Source organism: Scleropages formosus, chromosome 11 (assembly GCF_900964775.1).
Source record: "Scleropages formosus chromosome 11, fSclFor1.1, whole genome shotgun sequence".
Classification (NCBI taxonomy): domain Eukaryota; kingdom Metazoa; phylum Chordata; class Actinopteri; order Osteoglossiformes; family Osteoglossidae; genus Scleropages; species Scleropages formosus.
This window is the reverse complement of record NC_041816.1, coordinates 11,869,164-11,890,744: the sequence shown is the minus strand read 5'-3', so window position 1 is coordinate 11,890,744 and position 21,581 is coordinate 11,869,164. Positions and strand designations below refer to the sequence as shown.

At 46.9% G+C, this 21,581-nt stretch overlaps 1 protein-coding gene across 4 annotated transcripts in view; it reads right to left on the bottom strand.

The window, feature by feature from the left end:
* efl1 (elongation factor like GTPase 1) overlaps positions 1-21,581 on the bottom strand; it is a 63,997-nt gene that overhangs the window by 29,368 nt on the left and 13,048 nt on the right. For all 4 annotated transcript variants that reach the window (XM_018763862.2, XM_018763860.2, XM_018763863.2 and 1 more), the window contains exons 13-15: positions 15,702-15,868; positions 14,962-15,140; positions 13,690-13,825 (exon numbers count right to left, since the gene is read on the bottom strand). In XM_018763862.2, the coding sequence (XP_018619378.2) occupies positions 13,690-13,825; positions 14,962-15,140; positions 15,702-15,868 (482 nt within the window). The remainder of the gene's footprint in view (positions 1-13,689; positions 13,826-14,961; positions 15,141-15,701; positions 15,869-21,581) is intronic.

The following is a 21,581-nucleotide window of genomic DNA, read 5'->3' as shown; positions in this document are numbered from 1 at the left end:
AGCCGGAGGGGAACAAACACATTCACAGGAGAAATGCTTTTACAGATGATGGAACAAAAAAAATGGCAAATCCTGGGATTTTCAAAGGGAGAAAGATGAAACAATTGGATCAAGCATTTTTTTTATGGCGATCATTTCATTTCTAATACAGCTATGATGGGCTAATTGGTTACCTGTGGACAGCTTCCTAAACCATCTGGCAAACACATGGACCATTATTTAACACCTGTGTCTAAGAGGCACCAGGTGGTGTAATGGTTAAAGCTGTCACCTTGCAATCAAAGGGCTTGGATTCAAAACTTTGTCAGGGTATTTACCTTGGATTACACCGGTAGAGCTAGCTGTAAAACAGTGCTTATAATACAAACCTGACGCTAAATTACCGCAATTAAATAGACACACACACACACATTTTCAGAACCGCTTGTCCCATACGGGGTCACGGGGAACCGGAGCCTACCCGGTAACACAGGGTGTAAGGCCGGAGGGGGAGGGGACACACCCAGGACGGGACGCCAGTCTGTCGCAAGGCACCCCAAGCGGGACTCGAACCCCAGACCCACCGGAGAGCAGGACTGTGGTCCAACCCACTGCGCCACCGCACCCCCTGACAATTAAATAAATAAACTGAAATATAAGATGCATAGAAAAAGAAGAAACAAACGCAGGAGTTAATCGAGGGAAGGCTGCACCCAAAAAAAAAAAAAAAACCCATTTAACATGTGAACCAGGAGTATCTTCTTCCAGGTGTTTTTTTTTTTTACAACCCTCTCGTGGGCAGCTTCCCATCTGTCTCACTTACCCGTTTCAGTGCCCTGAGCATGCGAAGAAGGAGCGCATGTGACCACGTCTGCTCTTAAACCAACACAGGCCGATGAGATCATGCCCAGCCATAAGCGACATCCTAAAGGACAAGTCCAGCATAATGAAGACAGCATGCTGGCAGCCATCGACCATGCCACACTGAACACGTTCCAGGAGGGCTTTACAACATACCAGGGCAACAAGGAATTACAGAACATCTCAGCACATAAACCATGCTACAAACTGAAGAAATCCCTGACTGTGGAGCGTCCCCCACAGCACGTCTCTCATTTTCACTCTGCGCCATGACAAACGAGTACGTGCCGGGGTTGCCGAGCCTGGTCACGAAGGGCTGCAGCGTGCGTTGGTTTGCGTTTTACCTCACTGAACTTTCTATGCTTGGACAGCCGGTCATTTCACATTCTGTTTAAGGTGTAAATCAGGCACCACTTTCTAAAAACATTCTCTAAAACCCTGTACATCGCAGTTCTGGGGGACTGGGGTTGGCCACCCCTGGCTGAGAAAACTGGCCCGAGGCTCAGCAAACAACACGGCGGCACTGCTAGGGAAGGTCCAGCGAAAGCCACGTGGAGAAATGCCCCGGTGCCCCTGCGGTCCCTCTGGCCGTGTGTCGAAGGGGAATCTCGGCCAAAGGAAACGCAGGGGAGCGCCTGCCCACAGTATGCTCATTGTGTTGCGAGCCAGGGAGGACTCCGGCCCATTCTAACGCTTTGGCCGCAAAGCAGCACAGCTCCCAGAACCACCCGTCCGCGAGCGCCGATGAGCGAGCCCTCCTGCAACGTCGTCTCAGCCGGGAGCGCGTTGCGCCGACAAACCGCACGCGGAGCGAGGGGCGGTGGAGCCCGACGCAAACCTCACTGACTCGCGCGCCCATTCCCGCTCTGCCGTGTTCCGTCACACGGGTGTACGCAACGAAATGGCTAAGGACACGGACCAGAAGATGAAACGTGAAGGCTCCTGGATCAAGTCATGTGACGAAGCCTGCTGTGGTGGAGCGGTTGAAGGGATGACTGAAAAATCCAGCTGTACAAATATGTGAAAAAATTAACAACCGTGTTCAAAGAAAGCATTAGCTACGCAATTAAATATTAGTAACGTGTTACACAAGGACATCCAACTAAATGACAACCTCAGATGTACCTTGCTCTCCCACAGATGCCTAAAACACACACGCTTGTGGCATATATGGATAATTCCAGGGCAGCAAACAGGTAGAAACAGCCGTCGCCGGCCCCCCTGCGGTCCCCCATCCTCCTACAACAGCTGCTCTCAGGCTGCAGAGGCAAAGGGACTGGGTGCACCGTGTTTTCACCTTGTTCCCAACTCATCACTACCACACTAGAGGCTGCAAAATAGGCCAGAGCCGGGGATAGCCGGTAGCGCAGTGGTTAGAGCTACTACCTTTGGATCCAAGGGTTGCAGGTTTGATCCACACCTCTGCCTATGGTACCCTTGAGCAAGGTTACCTTAAGGATTGTTCCAGTAAAATTACCCAGCTGTATAACTGGATAAATAATTGTAAGTAGAGTAATGCTGCAAAGTTGCTTTGGAGAAAAGCGTCAGCTAAATGAATAAATGTAATGTGGAGAAACAGGAGGCGAGCGCCCCTAGTCGCAAGCTGGAAAAGCAAGTGGCTCCGCGAGGAAATTCTCAGGGTCTCCGGTAGGAAGAGAGAAGGCAGGCAAGCTGGAACCGGTCCTAAAAAGCCATCCTACCCCTTTAAAAACGGCGCGGCTGCTGGGTGCTCCGAAGACTGGCTGCTTATTAAAACTTTCTAACTATTAAAAGAGGTCCAGAGGGACAGAGCGCTTATTAGACACCCCACCATGTTTTCTAAGCTGCTCCGCAGCCCCTCTGTAGAGGGGAGGAACAAAGAGCTAATTTTAGATGGATTATGGCCCAAAGGATAAGAGGCAGCAGCTATGAGAAAAGCTAGAGTACCTCACCTAGGGAGTGGGTACATGTGTACAGAAAAAGGACACCGTTCCCCCCTCGAGTCCAAACGTGCTACACTAAGGCACTCGCGTGCAGCGTTCACGTCTTTAAAAATAAAAACAACAATAAAACGCAACACACACAGATACGCAACAATGACAGCACAACAATACAGGTTTAGAAGAATGCATTTTCCTCTAACGAGGCAATTACCTGCTATCAAAAACTCCATTACACACCCTCTTAGACAGCAATCATGAGATAACCAACAATTAGCCCCCGTGCCAGCTCAAGCGGACAATAGGCCTCTGATACGACCGCCGCCGGCTTTGCTGCTAGCGGTTTGGAGGTGGGGGTCGGAGCCCAGAAGAACGGGGCAGGAGGAGGCCGAAGCTCCGTTGGAAGAACCCTCGTATTACTCTTCACAGAGCGGACGCCGCGGAAACACACGTCCCATTTTCCCTTACAGCGATGCATGGCTGCCGGTCTGCTCCCAGTAAAATTTCACAAGTCCCTTTGGACCACAACTAGGGCTCGTTTTTATTTAAAATAAAAAATAAAAAATAAAAAAAAAAAAAATGCATTACACATAAATTTAAAAAAAAAAAAAAATTAAAAATACAAACAAGAAAACTAAAAATCTGCTGCCCTGAGAGACCACTCATTCAACAATAAAACTGTCATTTGGTTTTATTTGCTGACGTCTCATCTATTAGCATTGTGTACTCATGTCTAAGTTCAGCTACTACGTTTCAACAAATATGTTTTCAAATATTTCCCCGAGTGCATCATTCACCTCGTTACCATTCCAAAAACGTTTTTACCAGAGGGAAAAAAAAACGGAAGGGTACATAACTTGGCCATCAGGAAAATTATGACACGAGGTCAAACGTATCACATGCAGAGCAATGTTGTTTCTTTTCCAACTTAACAAAAAACTACCATCGTGTATCATATTGTGTTTACTCAGATCATAAACTGATCCCCGGTAAAGGGGGTGGGGTCACCGAAGGATGAAATACAGACGGCTGTATAAAAAAAAATAATGCTGAAGTTTTCAAGGTAATGTCTTCAGTTACAGCCATATCACCACTTACGGGCACGCAAAAAGAAATAATTATAGGAGCAAAGGTGCACGTACACCCATACACTTAAAACCTCCGCATACTTACATATTTTTCACAGCAGTGTTGAGGCTTTACTCAGTAAAGTCCATATCAATGAAGCCAAGCAGGACTCCTCTTAGTAAACTTTTTTAAATATATATATGTACTCTATATAATACACAGTATGTGTTTCTTGGATTTTTGCACTAATAGTAATCTTAGTAATTTTAGTAATTTTTGTAACTTGCGACCTTGCACTAATGGTAATTTTTGTAAATTTGTGATTTACGCCCTGTGTTTTCCTTGTGCTTTTCTTTCCTTATGTCCTTATAATTTATGTCATAAGCTGCTGAGAGGATTCAGAGTCTCATTGTACGGTGTAACGAACTGTTTACTGTACACATGACAATAAACTCTTGAATTGAATGTGTATACATACACACATACACTTGTTTTATATATAAATATAATTAAGTATATATTTTACTCTCACACACACACACACACACACACACACACAAGGTTTTGAATATAAACATGTTTAGACCCAAAACATCTGCCCTGGCGCTGCCTTCCTGTTTTGCTCTTTGACTAACACACTGACTAAGTTCCCTGGCCATCTGAGCACGCGGTGTTTTCCACGCCAGGACAAATTTCAGGTCCCTTTTTATTTCCTCCATCTGCGGAATAGCGGCCCGGGCTATTTTAACACCTTCACGCATTAAACCCATCATTCGGACGTTATACAAGGGGGCGGCGTGACTCGCTCATACTTGTCATGTCTCGGTAACCGACGGGGTGCGACGCACGCAGTGCGCCCCTCGCACAATTCTGCTCCATTAGGGATGACGCGTTTCGCTTGACGACTTCAACACCTCGAGCATCTAACACAAGTCCCGCATCACAGCATCTTCGTCCACAGCGAGCAGTGGCTGCAGCTGAACCGGGCCCCTGCTTCTTCGCAGAGATGCTGGGAAAGCAATTTAGAACCAGTGCTAAATACACTGTGAGCTTTTCAGCCAGAGCCTAAACAAAATCATTATATTGCTCTTTATTACAATAACTTGGGGCAGCAAGTAGGGCAGTGGTTAAAGCTGTTGCGTTCCGAGAACCATAGTTTGAGTCTCGCTATAATATTTGAGATCAAGGTGCTTATCTTGAACTCACACACATAAATATAACCCAGCTGTAGAAATGGGTATGTCATTTTTAGCAGCTTGGTATACAAAACCTAATGATGGAATTCTCTCTCACACACACACACACACACACACACACACACACACACACACACGACTGAAATCGCTTGCCCCAAGCAGGGTCGCGGTGAGCCGGAGCCTAACCCGGCAACACAGGGAGCAAGGCTGGAGGAGGAGGGGACACACCCAGGGCGGGACGCCAGTCCACCACAAGGCACCCCAAAGCAGGACTCGAACCCCAGACCCACTAGACAGCAGACACAGGCCAAACCCACTGCACCATCACGCCCCCCTTAATAATGGAATTTTCTTTATACAAATATTTGCCATTAATAACAGTAATAACTAAACATTTGAATTCACACACGTAGAGGAAAGCGTTTCTCTTGTATTACTCCGCTTAGTATTTCCTGCTCAACTGATGTTTCTATGCAAAGCAGCTTACAGTTTAACAGCTGGGTATTTTCCCCACACCGTCCAACGGAGAAGCCAAGGGTCCGAGAGCAGGGCTCCTCCGGGACCATACCTAGCAACCCTTCAGGTTAGGAGGCCGTTCGTTGAACCGATACACCAGCGAGTGGAAATCTCAGCCACCTCCCGCTTCCTTTCGCAAAGGCCTCCAAGTGTGTGTGAAAATGAGTGCAGCTGCCAGTGTGACAGTGCATATATTGAGAAACGCGACAACCTGGAACCCCTTCGCAGCATCCGGCATCTGTCAGGCCTGGCACTCTGTCACTGCGCTTCTGTGTTTAAAGCCCTTACAAGAAAGTACGTAACACCTCGATGCCCGTCTCTCTTACGCCACCTATTGGTCAGCGGCCTGCACGACCGGACTCCCCGATTCAGCCAGCAGAGAAGCAAACAAAAGCATTTATAAGAATCACGTTGCTGTGAAAGCCAGGGCTTATCGCTAATGGGCTCGGCCATTTGTTTGGCAACACCGACCACACCTTCGCGGGGTTATTTGGGACTAAATCTCAACAAAGAGAAGACATGGATACAAAAAAAAGAAAGAAATTGATTTTTTTCCCCTTCCTTAATCCCACCAGCTCTGAAGCAGAATGTTTAACGCAAAGAGCGGGGGCTCCAAGACGTGCCGCAGTCTGAAAATTAGGTCGTATAGGTGAGCAGGAAAGGAGTGCACAGGAGAATGGAGGATGAAGGGGAAAAAAAAAAAAAATAATGGACTGGTCTGGTCAATAAATTCCAGAGCAGCTTCCCGAGATGATGAGTGTGTGAAGAAAAGAAAAACTGCCCATTTTACAGCCACCTAATGAGAGTAAGGACTGGGGGGAGCGTGTCAAGGATAGTTGGATAACAGCCGGGTGAGTCAGAGCCCAGGGCACGGCACTCCTACGCCTCGCTCTAAACCCGCTGCAGGTATAGGCAAAACTGCATTTCTTTCTTTTTTTCTGTAGGAGTTCAGAAAGTTCATTCTGCCCGTCGTTCTCCGGTGGAGCGGCACCACCGGGGGCAGCGGCCTTTTCGACGGCGCCACGTCGGGAAGGTGCTCTTTGGTGGTGCGCGGCCAAACGGGGGCCGCTGGGAGAGCACCGAGCGCTCTTCACATCGGCGGGACTTACCAAGCGCGTGACGGAGGGCCGTAATGCAAAACAAATGTTTTCACAAAGTGCTCGGTGTTGAATCAGCACTATTCATCGCGACTGTTTACAGGCCAGGCTGAGCAATTTCAAAACAGCGCCTCTTCCCCGCAGCTGCTTCGCATTGTGGAAAGTCTGATGTCCTCAACTCCGGCAACATAAGTGCAGCTGCTGGCATGGCCGAGCACACACGAGGTCTGGAAGCAATCGTTCCAGGATGATAAGTGTCACTGTCAGCAAGGGAGACACTTTTTTTTTTTTTTTTTTTTTTTTTTACACCCAGCCGCTCCGTTTTCCGCAGCTCAGCGCAGAGTTTTAGATCCGTTTCATCAAAAACGGCCCCGCTAACCTCCTCCATCGCGTGTTCTACACGTGTGGCATCCGCTATCCTTCTCCGTTAATAACGGACGAGAAATTTGTCGGACTGACACGTGAACATGAGCGAAAGCCAATTTCAGACTTGGGAGTAACATATAGGAACTGGCAGTAGCGAGAACAGTGCTCAGTTCAGCTGCACTGAACACAGTTGATATATTTATATTTATTCCTTTAGCCGACACTTTTCTCCAAACTGACTGACAATTTTAGGTTTACTTATTTATACAGCTGGGTAATGCTTACTGGAGCAATCCGGGCTAAGTACCTTGCTCAAGGGTATAACAGAAGGAGGCGGGACTCAAAGCTGGGTCTCTTAATTCCACGACAATGGCTCTAACCACAACACAACCTATTGTAGCTCCAAGCAAGTAAGGAAAGAAAACATTTTAAAAAGCGCTGTTCTACCACACACTTCGGAGAGGTACAGTGGCCCCAGCAGATCTCATCAGAAGGTGTGCTCCAAAAGCGGGTGTTAAACCGTCCGGCCGAAGGGCCTCCCCACACGCACGGCGATCACCGGAGAACGGCAGTCATGGATCCTTCAAGTTAGGAACATTTCATTAAAGAACGGTTCACAAAAGAGATTAAAAGTGAACATCAATCATTGAATTTTTTCTTATGAACAGAGCAACGCAAAAAAGCTGCAGCAATTACAAATAATAATAGCTTCAAAGAAAGAGGTTCATTTAAGATAATGCAAAACAGTTTGTTCTCTTAAAATGCAAATGTTCTCAAAGAGCAGATATTTGCGATGAAAAATTAAAACATTACTTTTTCAGTCCCTCCAATTAATTAGAATATGTGAACTGCTCAAATAAAAGAAATCAGAGAAGTACATCTCGCGATGCTTACAGGGCCCTAAATGGCACGAGCTAATCAACAAAGTGTCTTTTGAACAAACGTGTATCACTAGGGAATCACTGGGTGTCATGGAAAACTAAAATCACAAATTAATAATGTAAATGCTCTTTGAGGGCTCTTTTAAAAAAGTCACACCATGTACGGGTGCGAAGCTCCAGTCACGGATGCTGTGTTTTTGCAGAGAACAATAATCACGCATAAAAATAACAGGGGGCCAGAGGTGGACGTCTAATCAAAGCGCTGTTACCGGCCATCAACCACTCTGTTCTTAACTCACACTTTGCTCAAACTCGTAGATCCATGCCGGACAAGGTCATTTTCAACACAGCAGAAAGAACAGCCATGCATCCTAAGTGCTCCAAGATCTCTACAGAATAATAATATAAATTATTATTATTATTACGACTAATATTAATGACGATGCCATAAGTAGGCATTAAGGTAAGAATGGAAGGGGAGTGTTATTTACATTACATTTACATTTATTTATTTAGCAGAAGCTTTTCTCCAATGCGTCTGCTAAATAATGTTATCAGCCCACACACCTTATTCACCAGGGTAACTTACACTTCTAGATACACTACTTACAATGGGCCACTCATCCATACATCAGTGGAACACACTCTCTCTATCACTTACACACTATGGGGGAACCTGAACTGAATGGTCTTTGGATTGTGGGAGGAAACCAGAGCGCCCGGAGGAAACCCACACAGACACAGGGAGAAAACGCAGACTCCACACACAGTGGGTGAGGATCGAACCCACGACCTCTCGCACCACCTGGGCGCTGTGAATCAGCAGCGCTACTCGCTGTGTCACCGTGCCTTCGTTCTTCTGTGGGCAGTGCATCATACAACCTAGTCCAGCGTCACTATAACATCCCTTTTCAAAAGTGAAGTAGGAAAACTGGGGACACACTGTCACAGACAAAGACCCTACCTGCATTTCAACATATACGACAAAAGTTTTATTTTTTTCCCCCAGAGCAATAAATTGTAGGTGTCTTGACATACATCACAAAGGAAATAGGAAAAGATGGGAACGTTTTACTAATTCCACATCTAAAAGTTGGTCTAAACTGATGGCAAAGACTAAATTCATGCATGAAAGAGCAGCAAGTACATTAAGAAAACGTGAGGCAGCAAGAAGTTCAGCTCTGCTTGCAAGGGGAAGGTCCTGGGTTTGAGTCCCACCTCTTTCTGCAATAACCCTTCAGCAAGGTACTTACGATGAACCTATACAGTAAAAACCCACCAGCTCTAAAATGGGTAATTCATTCCAAGAAGCTCGATATATAAACCTAACACCGTGAGGTGCCGTGGACTAAGGTATGAGATAACATTTGCAGTAAAACCTGATATGCGCAACACTTCAACGATATCGAGTTTTAATACTGATCTAAATTTTACACTATTAAAATCAGAAGTAGGAAAGAACAAACCTAAGAAAGCTGTCAACCTTCACACACACACACACTTTCTGAACCGCTTGTCCCATACGGGGTCACGGGGAACCGGAGCCTAACCCAGCAACTCAGGGCGTAAGGCTGGAGGGGGAGGGGACACACCCAGGTCGGGACGCCAGTCCGTCGCAAGGCACCCCAAGCGGGACTTGAACCCCAGACCCACCGGAGAGCAGGACTCGGTCCAACCCACTGCGCCACCGCACCCCCTCCCTTCTCATACATCTTCAGTGAAAATGTGAACAATGCGGCAGAGATTTCGCCGGTCTAAGATGTAAAGATGTAAAACTGCTGGACCCCAGAGGGAAGGAATGTGGTGCGCAGGGGTGGTGGTCGAGAGCCATTTGTTTCCCGAATCGCCTGCGTTCGGCAGCTGGCAGGAAGCAGCAGTGAGCTGTACAATGGCAAAAACGTGTTGCCTTTTGTGTCTCTGATGTGGCGGTGTCGGCAGGGTGGGTGGTGTCTGCTCCCCATTTACGGCCCGTCTTTGAGGGGGTCTCGCTGCGCTTTGTCATGCAGCCGCCCCGCTCTTGATGTGGTCGGGATAATTTGCTACCCACATCACACATTTGCTCTTCGCGAACCGACTCTCCCATGCGCTTAATGACTCCAAACTTAATCAAGCCAAAACTTTTCGAACGAAGAGGGGGGGCAAAGTAAGCCGTTTTCCCCGTCGCTTCCCGTTGACATAGAGAGAACAAATGGCAGATGTCGGAATCGTTACAGCAGGATAATTCCACATCGTTGCAGAGAAGAGCCACAGTTCATCCCGCCACTCGGAAACACATTATGGAACCTGTCATCTGACCAAGGCGGCGCCGACTTCGTGGAGCGAAGACAAGGCCGTTTACAGCACCCAGTCTTAATGGCGTACGTGCTGACAGGAACGCTCCCGGAGATGTGCGCTGTTGTCTCTTATCACTGCCAGACAACACCATTAACATTTATTCCTTTCGCATCCTTAATGCACCGCAACTTTGATTCGCAGCCTTTAAAAAATTGATTCCGATCCTAAATTTGTTTCGCGGCAGCCCTCTCTTTTTTTTTAAAGGCCGCGATTAGCGGTGAGAGGAACACACGTAGAAATGCTCTTCCTCACCTTCGCAAGAGTTCGGTACGTATATTTAATTAGTGCTTGTGATGAGTCTCGGTACACCTTTGGCGTAAGATTGAGTCCGGCGTGTAATTTGCATACATTACCATTTCTTGGAGACCGTTCCGAGACGGCCGTCATCATACGCCATCAATACGGTCCTGCGGATACAGCTGTTGCATAAAATTAACCAGACAGTAGTGAGAAATTGCACAGCCTCATCTTGGTGCTCTGCGCTCATGTGGGGAGCAGAAAGAAGGATCAAGACTCAGATTAAAGATACCTGATGCCAATGCCGCACTACACCCCACCTCAACGATTTCAAGGACGTAGGAGGAAAACGGATTTCCGCCGGACGCATGGTAGTGTGATACTGTGTAAAGGTCTCAGGCCTCAACGGGCAATCCTGTCACTCCAGCACACACACCCCGATTGTCCCAAGCAGAGTCGCAGCGAGCCGGAGCCTAACCCGGCAACACAGGGCGCAAGGCTGGAGGGGAAGGGGACGCACCCAGGACGGGACGCCAGACCGCCACAAGGCACCCCAGGTGGGACTTGAACCCCAGACCCACCAGAGAGCAGGCACAGGCCAAACCCGGGGTGCCACCCTCACTCCAACACACACTTTCATTAATTAATTTAGATGACGATTTTCTTCAAGGCTGCTAATATTTGGTCAGTATAGAAAGCTACTCATTAGTTATTTACTCATTTCTACTACCAAAAATATTTTCTGGAGCAGTTCAGGGTAAGAACCTTGTTCAAGAGTACTACAACAGGGTGAGACTTAAACCTGGGCCCTTTTACTGACAGATCTCCTTGTGAATGTGTACATTTACATTTATTCTCCGAAGCAACTTACCATGTTAAGCGATTTAGGATTATTCACCCATTTTTACAGCTGGGTAATTTTTATTTGAGCAAATTAAGGTAGGCACCTTGCTCAATGGCACTACAGTCACAGGTGGGATTTAAACCTGCAACCTTTGGCTCCAGCAGCTCTAACCACGATGCTACCAGCTGGCCCTATATAACTACCATGATGACACAGATCCTAAGCCCTCCCCCCACTGCAGGGCATTACCCTCAATAATGTCACCATGGCAGAATCGGAGCCCAGTTTGCGACAATCGCAGTCTCCCCGGGTCAGCTCAGTAGTCAAGAAGCACAATGTAGATATCACAGGCACACGATTACAAGAAGAGCAAAGCACATAAGACACACAGGTACTTTGTCTTTCCTTACTTCTGTGCACCAGTGTATGTTTCCATTCAGCAGGACCAACACCTCATGAAAAACTGACGTCGCGAAAAACTAACAATAAAAAGAATTTATGTATACATCACACACACACACACACACACACACCATCTGAAACCGCTTGTCCCATACGGGGTCGCGGGGGGCCGGAGCCTAACGCGGCTACACAGGGCATAAGGCCGGAGGGGGAGGGGACACACCCAGGATGGGACGCCAGTCCGTCGCAAGGCACCCCAAGCGGGACTCAAACCCCAGACCCACCGGAGAGCAGGACCCGGGCCAACCCACTGCGCCACCGCACCCCCTATACCTATACGTGAGTATGTATTGTATGTATATCAATAATGATTAGGCAGAAAACAATATACTCCCTATGACAGCAAAATATGCTGCATCTGCAGCTTCAGACATGTTCACATTATATGTCAGTATAACTGCTTTCTCTAAAGCTGGAAATCGACTGTAAAATAATAACAACAATAAACAGGACATGTTTCAGAGGGAATAAGCCATACCAAAGAAGTGATGTCCGTTTTATGAAGATTAATGAAGCCTTTGCTTAGCTGATAAAACACACTTATTCTTGAACTTCTCAGCTCACTAAACGGACATTACGTAGCCGTGAAGGAGTTTCTCTGAACAGATCTGCAGATCCATCACATCCTAACATCTGGAAATCGTTGGGGCACTTCTGCAGCAACATTTGAAAGTGCAACACTGCAGGGACCCTCACTGGCAACAGCAAGGGCACAGCTAACAGCTCATTGAAGACATAAAAAATAACAGAAATAATAATGCCAAAGAATGCAATTTAAGAACCTACGTAGAGTTGGGGAAAAAAATACTAAACAAGACTATATTTATTACTTATGCACTTATGCGCACTTAACTTCCTGTAACTGCAACTGACATATGTGCTGACTAAATGTGAAGTGCGTACATCCACTTCACAAATATTGCACCCCATTTAATGCAATTTCTGATCAACAACAGATCATCGGAAAGAAGTTCATTTAAAATCCGTTGTTACCTCCACTGGACGGGAAACTCGTTCCGAAACAAAGAAATAACCAATACGCAGACTGCTCCCACCGCGTGGCGCTTCTCTTAATAATGGCTCGATTCACAACAACTGCGGGTGGCGCAGTAGTGCAAAACAGAGAGTGCCTGTATGGTGCAAGAGGATGTGCCTCTGAATGCGACTCGGTCTGTGCAGAGTTTGCATGCTCTTCATGACGGTTTCCTCTGGGTACTCTGGTTTCCTCCCACAGTCTGAAGACATGTTTCGGGTGAACTCTAAATTGCCCATAGTGTGTGTGTCACATTGCTCTAGTGTATAGATGAGTGACTGTTGGTAGCGTACAGTAGTGTATCTAGCACTGTAAGCAACCTTGAACGAAAAAGCCATTTGCTAAATACTACTTAATAGAGGACTGCGCATCGCTTTGTAGAAAAACATTTGTTAAATGAATAAATGTAACCAAATGCCTCACCGCTCTTAAAACAAACAAAACGTCTTTGTAAGGATGACATTTCAGGGAGAAAAATAATGGAAGAGTGCACGAGAGCCAATTGTGCATCCACAACACTGACATGTTTGTTATGGGACACAGTTGTTATGGGACCATATGGTTGGCATTAAATGACAGCTGAAAGCTTTTTTTTTAAAAAAGTTATAGTGATAATCTACACATTACAGTTTACAAACGGTGATTTACGAGCACACGCACACAACCCTGTCTTGCCACGAAAAACAGCCCTTGTGAATCGACTGCTGCATTTGATTTAATCCAAAGAGCCAAATAAAGCAGGAGCATAAACATGTTTACGTTGCTATATGAGATTCTACAGAGAGACGAGACGGCATCCCCAGGGCGGCGGGCGCGTTCGCAGTCGCCGGCAAAGAGCCATCTGAAAGAGCCGAAAGCGTGCGGCGGGGCCCGTGAGGGCGCGGCGGTGTACGCACCTAGCACGTTGCCTGCGGGGACCTCCTCCAGCTCCTCCAGCTCCCTGCCCATCAGGAGGTACAGACTCCCCAGGGAGCAGCAGGCCATGTGCGGCACGGTGCAGAGATCGTCTGCGGTGGAGCAGCCCTCGGGCAGCTTGCGAAGACACACAAGCAGGCAGGCATTATCAACACACCGAAGAGACTCAGAACGAAGAAAAACACACAACACACGTGCCTCATCCAACCAGCCTGTCTAAAGTTGCAAACGTCTGACTTCTGCGCTTCTTTCGATCTGTCTTGTTTATTCGGAGCACTCGAGGGAACGTGTTATACACACCCTGCAGACGCAACGTATATATGGAACGTTACAAAGGAGCCGATGCCAGCCGAGATGCCTTCAGCGCAGCGGTAACGATGCTCTTTGTGCCGCGCATCAACACCACGTGTCCCTCAGGACAGAGAGCGGGGAAGAGAAAGGCGAGAGGATGTGTTTTGTATCAACTCGAGAAACGCGCGCACTCCGAATTCTCAACAACGCAGCGGCGCGTTACGTCGCACCGCGCAAACCATGGACGTGTTATCCAGCTGCCGGTTTCAGTTTTTAGTTCAACGTGTGAAAAGTGTTGAGTCCACCTGGACAATTCTTGTGGCGAGACAAGCTGGACAGAAGCATGAAAGCAAAGCAATGAAGAAGTGTCCTAACCCTCCTCTGGGAACGGGCTGTGATGAAAATAAGTTCATCAGGTTAGGGTGACCCTCGAAAAGACTAATTCCCAAAACTTTTTTTTTGTTTTTTTTTTTTTTTTTTAAATTACTTTTAATTAATGTTTCAACCTCTTCCAAATGATTGGTCAGCATCAGTAGACTCCTTTGCACCCCCCATGATATTCTTTCAGGATAAATTAACCCCAAGGTCCACTGTCACTGGCAAATCAATTTACATAACATAAACTGAAGAAAACAAATTAGCTGCTGAATATGCTAAAGAACTAAGTCAGCAATTTTGCAAATTTTTTTTTTTTTTAATTTTCATCAGCGGGAGGGGTATTGCACAGAACTGTGTGACAATGAGATCTTGGAGACGATGGCCATTAGAAGGACGAGCGTGTGGGACAGCCTTTGTGGAGCGCTGCATTTTAATTAGAAATGTACTATGGGTCAACTGGTAATTTTGGAAATTAGATTCTCTTCATGGCTCAAAATAAACAACCGTCAAACATTTGGATTCAAGAAAAGGCTCCGGCGCCCGAGCAAAACTGAATTGCACCAGACGATGCGAAGGCATCTCACCTTCTTGAGACCTTCTGCCGGGTCATACTTGGGACCCAGCACAAACACCTTCTGGCCTTTCCTCACCACACCACTGTACACCCTGGCGAAGGCGATGAAGTGCTCCTTCCCCTCCTCCTCGTCCACCTTGTTCGCCTTCAGTGTCATCGCCTCCCCGTGGTCGGGGAGCACATCGGGCCCTGCAGAGGAACATTTCGAACACGCGTAGACAAGTGATGGAAACCGTCCCTGACGGCTGTATGTGTAGCGGCTCCTTGCTACAGAGCAGCAGGCCTGGCTCCCACACAGAGTCAGGAGAGAAGCTTTCCGCATTTACTACTCATCCATTAACCATAAAGAGCGCGGCTCCTGCCAAAGTGTGGTGGCAGCCTAGAGGAATGGGTGAGGCCGGGATGGTCTGAACTCCGAGGACCGAGTGGGACCGCAGGACCTTCCATACCGGCGTCAAGGGTTCCACCCCCAGACGCCACCAGGGCAGCGTGTCGGTCCCCAGCACAAAAACGACGCGGCTGGTGCAGTGTCCTCGAAAGACCTTTTCCCTGGGCAGCGGTTTCAAAGCGGAGGCGTTCCTCCCACAAGGGAGCCATTACAGAGCAAGCAGGGGACAGACTAATTAATGGGACATGTGAATTAACGAATAATCGGCAGTAAAGTTCTCTACAAAATCCTTTTTCATCTTAACAGTGCCGTCTCTTGTCTCCACGTGTGTGTTACATAGGGCTGAGGCAGAAAAGACTTGCCTGTGAAGCTCTCTCCAGCAGGTGGCGCTATCCCTGACTCTGTGGCAGACCGGCCCTGGGAGAGAGGCTGCGCGGGGGCGTCCGCTGCCTGACTGGCGGCAAGCTTCTCGGCGTGTCTCTGGCGAGCCAGTTCCCTGCGTTGGGCCATCTCCTCCTGCGTCAGAGGCCTGAGGACAAGGAGAGCCACGGTGGGCTACTCAGGGAACCGTATACTCTTGGATGTACAGAACATTCCAGAACATTCTCCAGCAGTTATGTTCTCCCTGCTCATGCGAAGAGAAATACTCAACATAACATACACACCATTAATAACGCTATTAGGTCCCATTGCATCCCCCCCCAACAAAAATTTCTTCTGCTAAAATATTTTTTGCAGTAACCAGTGGGCTGAGGTTTCATACAGATAAACACACGCCAAAGCATGTGTCGCATTTAAAAAGCATGAAAATTACACCAATTCAACAGTAGCGCACAGAAAGGTGATGAGGGTACGTGTGGGAACGATGCGCTCACTTGTAATGATCGAGACAGAATGAATGAAATTGAGAAATTTAAAAATAGCTTAAGAACAGCAGCGTTATTACTGTTTGCTGGAGGTGTGGCTCACATTTACATTCATTTATTATACTTACAATTAAAAAAAAAAAAAAAAAAAAAAAAAAAGATTTATTTGATGCTTCTCGTCAAAGCAGCTTCGAATCCAGGTCCTGCAAGTACAAGGCAAGAGCTGTTGCACCCCATGACTACTGACTACCGAGTACCAACAAGTGAAATGCACTATTATGGTTTTACACAAGAAGTGTTGAGGATATAGTGCTAGGAGTCTGAAGGATGACTGCGAATCCCACATTCTACTGTAGTACCCTTGGTCAAGGTACTTACCCTAACTAATACAGTAAAAAGTACCCAGTGGTCTAAATGGGCAAATAACACAGAAACCTAACATATAATAGTCTCAATGTAACTAGTGTATATAATGGGACCTAAAAGGCTTCGAATCAAGTGAGGTGAGACCCAGATCTCCCTTCTGCTTCTCCGCAGCCCCTCTTCGAAGTAGCTCTCAGAGGAGCCTACGCATTGTCTCAGTTGAACCCCAGAAGCAGCTCCATGACAGGAGAAAAGTTTGGTGAAACCTTGGGTTTTGTTGACGTTCATGGAGTGGAAGACTATCTCAAGAAAAATAACTGGCATTCTGACAATGTTCAAACGGTACTTTTTACTCAATACACATTACACTTAGTATCGGTTCGGAAAAACGTTCACAAAAATATATCAACAACAAAGGAGGCTAACGGAACAATTTAGGGCTGTAATCTCAGATGAACCTACATCAGACCCCACGCCGAATTAAAGCCTCTTTTTATTCTTCACAACTTGATCATCCACCTCTATATAAAGAGTGCGTCCCATCATTCAGCCGCTGGCACCCGGCATTCCAGATGATTGACAACGGAACCCATTAATAAGGCCTGTGAACCACACTCACCGCTTTCTTACATCACAACCGTGTGGAGCGCAAAACCGGTGTGAGACGAGCCAAACATCGTCTGCAATTATGTTACACGGCTAAATACACGTCACACATTAACACGGTAACATGACAGTAAACGGGGGAAATGAGCTTGGCGGTGCAAGAGAAGCAATGAGACCCATCTCCAGGTAACAGCCCCTCTTAGATCATTTAATCAAGAAAAATAATTCATTGCACAACACCAAGCAAACAAACACTAATATAAAAAGGAATATTGAAGCCATCATTATTATTATTATTTATGAAGTAGCACTTGGCAGACCACTCTGAACTGAGCAGAGATATGACTCCCCAACTTCCGGGGTAATTGGAATATATGAGTTCCGAGGCACACGGAAGGCAAGCGCGTGAATTATGCAGGGTGATGCATGTGAGGAACAGTGGGGGAAGCGCGGGGGAAGGCGCCGCTCACAAAGACGTCTTTCAGCCGAGTTCTGCACAGCTCGCTCGCCCACGGTAAGGAGAACCCGTTCGCAGAAGAGACAGTGGGACGCGACCTTTACCCGGCCTGTCCATCCCCCTATTCCCGTTAAAAGTTCACTTTCGTAACAGTTTAACATCATTGTTTTCGTCAGTTTTTATTTATCAATCATTACCGATATTTGTTTACTGTAGTACTGTACTTAGCCTAAGGGATACTACGTGAATGGCACCCTGTGCTCTGAAAACGTGCGAGCTATCCCAAGGCAACCGATGTAGAGGTGGACAGAAGAAGCGATTCAACGATACGCTTAAATCGTCCATGAAGGCATTTGGCATCGACGCGGATAGCTGGGAAGAATCTGCAAAGAACAGAACAGATGGCACACCTCTATATATAAAGGCGCGGTGTTGTACGAAGCCAATAAAACAACTTTAGCCGTGCAAAAACGACAGGAACGGCAATCTCGAGGCGCTCGTTCCCGACAAAAGGGCACGATCAAATGTCCGCAGTGTCAGAGAACATTTCATGAGCGAATCGGTCTAATCAGCCATCCGCGCACGCACAACGCACTCCCGCCCCAACCCCGGTCTGACTAGACGGCCCTCGTCGACGACGACGATGGACAAACAACAACAATTCCAAAAAACACGAGTACTAATGCTGTCGGTTGCCTCGGGCCAAAGCGCCAGCTAAATGAAGAAGAGGAAGGCACCCCCAGCTGCTTAAAATGTTCACACATATTTTGATCCCCAAAAAGTAATTATCGCCTTCATGTTACATTATCTGACACTTTTCCCCAAAGCGATCAACACCATTAGGTCTGTGCACTAAGCTACTTACAATTATTAACTCATTTATGCAGCAGTCATTCTTTGCTTTTGTAATTCAGGATAAGTACCCAACTTAAGGGTCCCACAGCTGGAGAAGAGCCAGGACTGATGCCGCTAAGGTTTGAGATGACCGCCTCGCCTTTCTCTTACAACAAGGGTGCATGAAGCAACAGGGAGGGATGACACATAGTGGGGAAAAAGGAGAATGATTTCATCAGCGGATCACATGTCAGCAGCTGCCTAATGCATCTCAGGACCTAACCGATAAACACGGGGGCTGAAGAAACAGTAGAGGGGGCAATAAATTGCATGTAAGCGACACATACGGCAATCTCGCCCCTCCGGTTGCAGCGATGCCGCTTCGAAGCCCGACCTTTTCCATATCCTACCGAAAGGCTCTTCTGGCCAATCGATAGCCGCAAAGCTTCCACCCCAGTGCCCATAACTTTTATGGGCTGATAATGTGAACAAGCAAAAAGTCAGGGCAAAAACAATGGGTAAGGGTGAACCACAACACAGTGTAAATACGGAGCTTTTCTTCCAGAAATGGTTCTTGTAAATGTGCACCACACACCACACTTGAGCCACAGACTCAAGTGTTATTGTGGCACATGAGATGTGTGCTTTCAATTGACCACAATGAGTAGGGAGGTTGGCGGGCAGCTTGCAGAGGAGCCATGGAGCGACCGCGCGGAAAGTAACAGCAGCACAGTAAAAACACCCCTTCGAACAGCCATAAATGAGCCCAGTACACAACCCGCAGCCGTATCGGAAACTAGCGACAAGCTGGAACAACGTGAACGACGGCAAAGCGGATCTTGGGAATTATGGGGGGGGCACTCACCTGACGCAAAGCTCCACAGAAACCTTTGGATACTCAGATAATAAGGGTAATAAGAAAACATTTTCATCCATCCACTCACTCATTACCAATAACTAACTGCTTGCCCAGTGCAGGCTCACAGAGTCAATCCTGGAACCATAGGGCACAAGGCAGCGTGCACTCTGGGTGGAACGCTTTTAGTTGCAGGGCAATCTCTCTCTCTCTCTCACACACACACACACACACACACACACACACACACACACACACACACACACACACACACACACACACGCTGCAGGCAATGCAGTCACCACTTCTCCACGATCCAAGGGGAAGCCCATTCACTCAAGCCCACACAACTGAAGGAATTTTCTCATAGTCTTTTCGTCCTGAAGTGACGTCTCCTTTAACAGCAGGACGAAGCCACACGCTGAGAACACTCAGGTTCACTCAAGAGGAAAAGGTTCGTTTCCACAGGGCGGCCCGATTTTGCGTGGGAGTATTATTATTGTTATTATTTTTTTTACAACAGGCGGTAACTACATCGCTAAGTTCTCCTTTTTCTGGTTCAGTCTGACACTTTTGACAATAACGGAAATGCCACAGGTTTGTTTTAAGACCCTTGCTGCGGCAGTTATGAAGTCATGGTTTCCCCAATCTAAAAAGGAAAAATTTTTTAAAACCACAAGCTGGATTTAAGAAGAAAGATTTTGTGGAGAAGAAAGAAAAAAGAAAAAAAAAAAATGGAGGGAAGGAAGAAAAAATAAAAAGTGATGGTAAAGCCGTTGGCAAAAATTGAGAGTCGCAGATACTTTCCACTTCGCTTTTTTTCGATGATGCCTGGAGTTTTTAATGAGGGAAAGGGCTTCCCTGTTTTCCTCAAGAGCACCAAGTGAAACAAATGAAGTAAGTATGGTCATCTTCTGACTCACACTGTCACAGTAAAGTTACAGTGCTGAGATCTAAAGACAGCCAAAGAGGTACCACGGTACACTTTCAGAATCCAACACATTCACTAATTCGGTTCATCTGGCACTTGCCAAGAGACAGAGGTTCAAACAAGCTGAAGGTTCCTGTATTTGAACGGAGGGACGATAGGTTTCCACCCCGTGCCACATTGCGTACCCCAGTGAAAGCACTCCTATTCTACCGTATTCTTACTTAAAATGTACGTCTAAAGGTCTCTGAAGTCGTCAACACACATGTCGCTCATTTTGCACCTTCTGACCTGCTTCACGAGAGATGGAAGAACATTTACACCATTTCCTGAAATTTATTTTTGGTCTAAATATTTTGTGGGAAAGTACCTTATTTTCACTTTGACATCACATTATTATTTATTTCGCTGACACCTTTTTCCAAGGTGACTTGCAATGTATGGGGGGGGTGCCATGGTGCAGTGGGTTTAACTGGGTCCTGCTCTCTGGCGGGTCTAGGGTTCGAGTCCCGCTTGGGGTGCCTTGTGACGGACTGGCGTCCCGTCCTGGGCGCGTCCCCTACCCCTCCAGCCTTACGCCGTGTGTTACCGGGTAGGCTCCGGCTCCCCGCGACCCCGTATGGAACAAGCAGGTTCAGATGATGTGTGTGACTCACAATGTTATATAACCAATTTCACAATGACTTTCCAATTTATACAGCACGAATGGGGTTCGAGCCACGGCCCAAGTGACAAGAGCACTAACCACTCACTATCTACAGTCCCATAATACATAAAACAGCGCATCTGTTCCAGAACTGAACACCCAAAGATATCAGGTCATTTTGAAACTACTCCAGCATTCACTCTGCACCACACTTAGCTTCAAGTAAACACACTGCACATCATTTTACCCTTACAAAACACACCCAGTTTGCCAAGGGATGCCCCGTGTAAAAATACTTGTGCATTTGAAAGACATAATGAGAGCAGTGGGGGGGGAAAAAAAAAAAAAAAAAAAACTGTCCCTAAACAGCAGTTAAGAAACTCCAGTCCCAGTGTGCACTGCTCTACGAGGTGTCGATCCAATGACCTCACCACTCCGAGCAATGACGCAACACTCCTAAGAGTGCCAAGTCCATCACCATGCCTAGCAAGTGCCAGCAGGCAAGGTGCCGGGGGGGGGTCAGTCGTTGAACCCATAATACCCACTTCCAGCTTTAATCTTCTTCAACCAACCAGAATTTTACTAATCGGACCACACTGTTGCTTATGTCTCCATCATACAAGTGTACTAAACTAAACAAAATCTTCTCATGTATTAAAAAGTTTTTTTTTTTTTTTTTTTTAAAA